Raw genomic sequence first — 5,617 nt, 5'->3', positions numbered from 1 at the left:
ACGTAGAAACAGTGACGAACTATCAAAAACCTAAAGACGAGTGTCGTTACATTACCGTTCAGTTTGTGGGTTACAACTGAAAATGATACGTTTATTGTTCTCATGTGTTATCAGCAGTGTTGGTCAAGTTACTTGAAAATAGTAAGTAGTTACTAATTACTGATTACTTATTTTTAAAAGTAATTAGTTACTTTGTTACTTAGTTAGAATTAGGTTAGGGTAGAAACAAATTTCCATAAACGATCCATATAAAATAAAAAAAACTACACCAAACATTGTTACATTATTATACTGATAAAAATGAACTTTGACACAGAGTCATGTGTACAGAGTTATAATGGATGATGAATTGCAACTCGGTTATAGAGTAACATAAACTGGCTGCTCGCCCAGTTTCTTGGTGTCATCTCAGCATGACACAGCAGAAAAAACCTCATTATCATTAACTTTATTTATTATTATTTGTGGCAGTAGTATTAGTTGCAGCAGTTGGAGTATTTTAAATTGGATTTCTCTTTTAGGAACAGTTGTGGAGAAAAGACATGCTGAGTTTGTCTGTAGACTGACAGACATGCTTTCTCTTCTCTGATAGCTACTAGAAAAAACAGATGTTGCCAGTGCCATCATAATATGTGCTCAGCGCCTCTCTGCATTTTCAGAGTCGTGATTTTCTCTTGTTTCATGCTTTTTACTGTGACTTATTGAACTTTCCTTTTAATTGCATTTTAAACACAAACACTTTACTCATATTAAGATAACACTGGTATAAACATGGCAATACTGATGTATGGAATTTAAACCATGGCTGGTTCTTCGTGAAGAGCACAAAATGTCCCAAGAAAACATACCTCTGAAGATCATCACTATTTTGCATTTCAAAGCTCTGCTTTTACTTCCATTACAGTATTAACCACTACAGGTCATAGTACAGTCGTGGCCAGAATCTACTGCTCTTTGGTCAAGTCACACTTGAAAGGGACCAAAACACCAGGGTGGCCAGCACTTTGACACTCTGCTGCCAGTTTTTGAAACCAAACTTATATGATTTCTTGGTAGGCTAAGTTTTATATTGACAACTCCTTTAAAAGTGTACTCTCTCAGATACCTGCATTTAATTATTTACACCAAATGTATTATTTATTACAACCAAAATTAACACTAGCAAACAGTTCTCTATTGCATCCTTGACAATGGAGCATTGTGCTTGCTGAGCAGTGTCAAATTGTCAAGACACTCAGCGATTTGGTGAGTGTTTTCAGAAATATTTGCATCATCCATCATCGTAGGGCGATCGTGGCTCAAGAGTTGGGAGCTCGCCTTGTAATCGGAAGGTTGATGGTTCGAGCCCCGGCTCGGACAGTCTCGGTCGTTGTGTCCTTGGGCAAGACACTTCACCTACCGCCTACTGGTGTTGGCCAGAAGGGCCGATGGTGCGATATGGCAGCCTCGCTTCTGTCAGTCTGCCCCAGGGCAGCTGTGGCTACAACTGTAGCTTGCCTCCACCAGTGTGTGATTGTGTGTGTGAATGGGTGGATGACTGCGTGTGTAAAGCGCTTTGGGGTCCCTAGGCCGGACTAGTAAAAGCGCTATACAAATACAGGCCATTTACCATCCACACAAACTGTTGGAGAGTGCAGAAATCTGCTACCGTACAAAGGAACCACAACAGAGTTTTTAGTACAGCACCATATACCTCCTTGCCCCGAATTTTACCTAGTGACTGCCAAAAACTTCCAGCAACCATTCACCAACTGGTTGGCGAACATAGATTAATGAACAAAGGCCACTTACCAGTCTCTAGGGCATAGCTAATAAGAACAGTTTATTGTTAATTCTGTTGTGTTCAATTTCAGTTTAGGTCAGTGTGCATCTGAATTGAACAAAAACATTCTCAAGTCTTTCTTCATTCGCATTAGAAAAATTTATTTTGGTAATTTTCTCACAGTCATTTTGACAGTTCTGTTTGATGAAAAATTCAACTTTGACTTGGCTTTTTATCATTTTAGGATCACGTAGGAGTATGCTCAGTAATGGTTGGTGGTTTTTATTTATTTTTTCTTAGCAGAGGATAAATGGAGAGCAGTGTTGAGCAGTCAGGAGGTTCACACCACTTTGTTGTGGAGGCTGGATTGTGTGCCTGCACTGTGATACCAGCTACACAGCTTCAAAGTTAATGTCGCCAACCTGAAAGGAAAGTTATAGAAATATTATCTTATTTTGAGTAATCTGGTGATATTTAGAATATTAATGAGCTAAATTCAATAAGTGAACATTTAAAAAGTTGAAAATAAGAGAAAACCTACAAACCTGAACATGAGGCGGGGCGCTGAGCACGTATGTGACAGCACTGGCAATGTCTTTTGGTTCCAAAGGCTGTCAGAGAAGTGAAAAATGCTTAATAACTTTTATCAGAGTAATCATATTAACAATCTATAAACTGTGAGATTAATAATTATACCTTAAATTCACTGTACATAGCAGCTACTTTTTCAGGTTCATCGCTGTGGAGCCGTGATACAAATTCTGTGTCCACTAAACCAGGAGAGATGCTCTGTAAATAACAAAACAAAAACAAAGGTAAAAGAAGTGTGATTGTGTGTCAACTTCGGAAAGTATTGTAAATGTGTCTCATAGCAGCTGATATTGGTTTTAAGGGCACTTTTTGGGTTTATCAGTGTTCTTTAAAACCTTACCGTGGCTCTGATATGAGTTTTTTCTGCACGCAGCTCCTGCCTCAGGCCCTCAGTCAGCGCAGTTACAGCGAACTTGGTCGCCATGTAGAAATGTAAATCGGGAAAGGGATAGACATGATGTCCACCCACACTACAACAGAAGAACATTTCACTAGGTCAGCATTTACCAACATATTTTTTATCTGATTTCAGGATCACACCTGTGTTTTATCCTTGGAGGAGGAGTCCTCTTTACCAAAGAAATGAAACGAGTGAGCACCACTGGCATCTTAATAAAATGTCACCCTCTTCCTCCTCACCTCAAACTCATCTACTGAACTGAATTCCAGGATTGAATATACAAAAATGTGCACAAATATGCCTATTTATTCCCAATATCGGGAATAAAGGCAAATCTTTTCATTCTCACTATTGAAAACTCCACAGTTTCCATTCACTTCAGGTTAAGAGTCTTGGCATCATCCTAGACAGCTCACTATCCTATAAATCTCACATTAATGAGCTCACTTGTTCTGCCTATTTCCATCTACGCAACACTGACCGATTGTATCCTTCTCTTTCCACCCAGTCTGTATCCTTTCTTGATCATAGTATAGTTACATCCCACACTGTCTATTGTAATTCTCTCTTGCATGGTCTCCCCCAAAAATCCCTCCATAAGCTTCAACTGGTTCAAAACTGCGCTGCCCGCATACCAGCACATCATCCATATCCTTCAGGAATGTCACTGGCTCCCTATGAAATTCTGAATGGCATACAAGTTTCTTCTGATTACCTTCAAGACCCTTCATAACCTTGTTCCTCCTTACCTTTCTGACCTGTCAAGCACTACCTCTTCTGCCCGCTCACTTCGAGCTTCTTCTTCTATCCAGCTTGCCTTCTTTCCCCTCAGCACCATGGGAAGCAGAGCTTTTAGCTGCTCTGCTCCCAGCCTGTGGAACTCTCTACCTCCAGATATAAGAAACATTGGTTCTCTCCCCCAGTTGAAATCTCAACTTAAAACCTCTCTGTTCAAGTCTGCATGTTCGCTGTGAACTTATTGTTTGTATATTTTATCTTGTTCTTTTGATTGTTCTTTGTTTGCCATTAGTGTTACCAACAGAAGCTCATAATCTCAATCTGAATCTGAGCATGATTATATTCAAAGATATTTGAAAGATGTTTAAATCATCAGACTTCACAGGCATGGCCGTCGTTGATCATCAGTAAATAAAACTGCACCTGTTTATGTTTATGATGTGCCCATCATCCACATTTCTCTCTTTCATTGACTGATAAGCTTCACATGCACACATGCTCAGTGCAAGAACGTTTACCTGCAAGAAACCATGCAGAAAAATAAAAAGTAAAAATTATTATAATTATTATTATTATTTTAATGGGCTAAATTGTTTTTGGTGTTTTGCTTCTGTAACAGAATAATTCCCCAACTTTTAGAGCTACATAAAAGTGATAATTTTATTTCATTCAATATTCTGCAAAGAAAACATTCCAGTGAATGTATTTCCACATACCGCACACAAAATATTATTGAAGTCTAAGTCAAGATAATTATGTTTTCTAAAATATCTGAGCTCTTACGTCCATCATGTTCTTCCATCCGCTGCTTTTGCCATTTAGCAACGGCTCTGGCTGTGCCAGACCAGCATTGTTGATGCACACGTCCACGCCTTTGTGCTGATTTTTGATCGCTGCAAACATGGACAGAATCTCCTCCTCTTTGGTCAAGTCGCACTTGAAAGGCATCAAAACACCAGGATGGCCGGCGCTCTTACACTCTGCTGCCAGTTTCTGAAACCAAAAGGAAATGGCAGATGATAAGCTTTAAGATTAGAAAGGTAAGAATTAAGATTAAGATCTGTGTTTTTATTAATTTCTTATTTTCTAGTGAAAACTGTAGAGACGAGAAAAAAAAATAAAACTGAAATTCAGATGTTTGTCATCAGTTCAGTTGTGTCCAGCCTTCTTTTTCTGCAATGGAGTAAATTGAAATTGAAAGTGTTGTGCCACATCTATCAATGAATCTATTGATCATCTATCAATAATCAACTTTTACACACAGTCTGTATTGCCGTGCGACAATGACTGACCTGTTGTAAAACCGGTTTAATTACAGTTAAATAAAACGACTTATGTAAGCCTGACACAGCTGGAAGATCTTGTGTAAAATATACTTTGCACTCTCGCAGAAAGTCTGAGTTTTCATTCCAGCCATTAAAAATGATTTGCATATCAAAAATTATATGAGTCTTTCACTTCAGAACAAACCTGTATTTTTCCAACATCTCTGGCGCAGCCCACCACTTTCATACCGAGTCGGACCAGCTCTACGGCTATAGCCGCCCCAATCCCGACCGAGGCTCCGGTCACCAGAGCCACTCTGCCCCGCCAGCGGTCCATCACAGCTTGGACACCTGCTACACGCAAGAAAGAACCACAAGTATGAAGAGAGGGACGCTGGGTCTCCAGGATAGTCACCCTTGAGCTCAAACTGTCCTTTAAAGTGAGCTATCTCTCTCTCTATATATATATTACAGAAAGATGTTGCAAGTCTTGGTGCAGCCTTCACGCCAATGAATGGAAAGCAGTGATTGATTAAACACTTGTTATTCGTTACACTCCCAAGCTAAACCAAACAAAAGCTCTTATCTCAAGCTTTCATGTCATATTTGTTTTAGTACTCCCTGCACAGTTCTTTGCACCTTGCACTGCCACAATAACATCTGCAGATTAAGTTAGACCTGTTGCTTCACTTTAATGTGCAATAAATGGATAATAATGTGTTTGTGACCATCATCGGTGTTTCCTCTCTAACACCATAGACTGAGAAAGTGTCACTAAAAGAATCCTGAATCAAAATCTATGCTGCAACAAAGAATGTGGTAGAAGTTTAAATTTAAGGGGAAAGAGCTTTGAATATTGTT

At 39.2% G+C, this 5,617-nt stretch overlaps 1 protein-coding gene across 1 annotated transcript; it reads right to left on the bottom strand.

Moving 5' to 3' along the window:
- Window positions 1-1,912: 1,912 nt before the first annotated feature.
- LOC146373480 (dehydrogenase/reductase SDR family member 11-like) lies at window positions 1,913-5,224 on the bottom strand. Its single transcript, XM_084950080.1, has 7 exons — window positions 4,962-5,224; window positions 4,275-4,484; window positions 3,915-4,009; window positions 2,694-2,823; window positions 2,459-2,551; window positions 2,308-2,373; window positions 1,913-2,184 (listed from the first exon to the last, which is right to left on the bottom strand). Exons 1-7 carry the CDS (start codon window positions 5,091-5,093, stop codon window positions 2,155-2,157), a joined length of 756 nt encoding a protein of 251 aa, XP_084806206.1. The 5' UTR covers window positions 5,094-5,224; the 3' UTR covers window positions 1,913-2,154.
- Between the last annotated feature and the right edge of the window lie 393 nt (window positions 5,225-5,617).

This window comes from Perissodus microlepis, chromosome 14 (assembly GCF_051167445.1).
Source record: "Perissodus microlepis isolate ML-2025 ecotype Zambia chromosome 14, ASM5116744v1, whole genome shotgun sequence".
Lineage (NCBI taxonomy): Eukaryota > Metazoa > Chordata > Actinopteri > Cichliformes > Cichlidae > Perissodus > Perissodus microlepis.
Note: the sequence above shows the minus strand (reverse complement) of the source record. Positions and strands in the feature narration are given on the sequence as shown.

What these genes read in the sequence shown, in the direction of transcription:
- LOC146373480 (XM_084950080.1), bottom strand. Translation starts at nt 5,093, where the DNA reads ATGGACCGCTGGCGGGGCAGAGTGGCTCTGGTGACCGGAGCCTCGGTC. An exon ending in GATGGAAGAACATGATGGAC is followed by an intron (nt 4,010 to 4,274) that starts GTAAGAGCTCAG and finishes GGTTTCTTGCAG; the next exon opens with GTAAACGTTCTTGCACTGAG. An exon ending in CACATCATAAACATAAACAG is followed by an intron (nt 2,824 to 3,914) that starts GTGCAGTTTTAT and finishes CTTCTGTTGTAG; the next exon opens with TGTGGGTGGACATCATGTCT.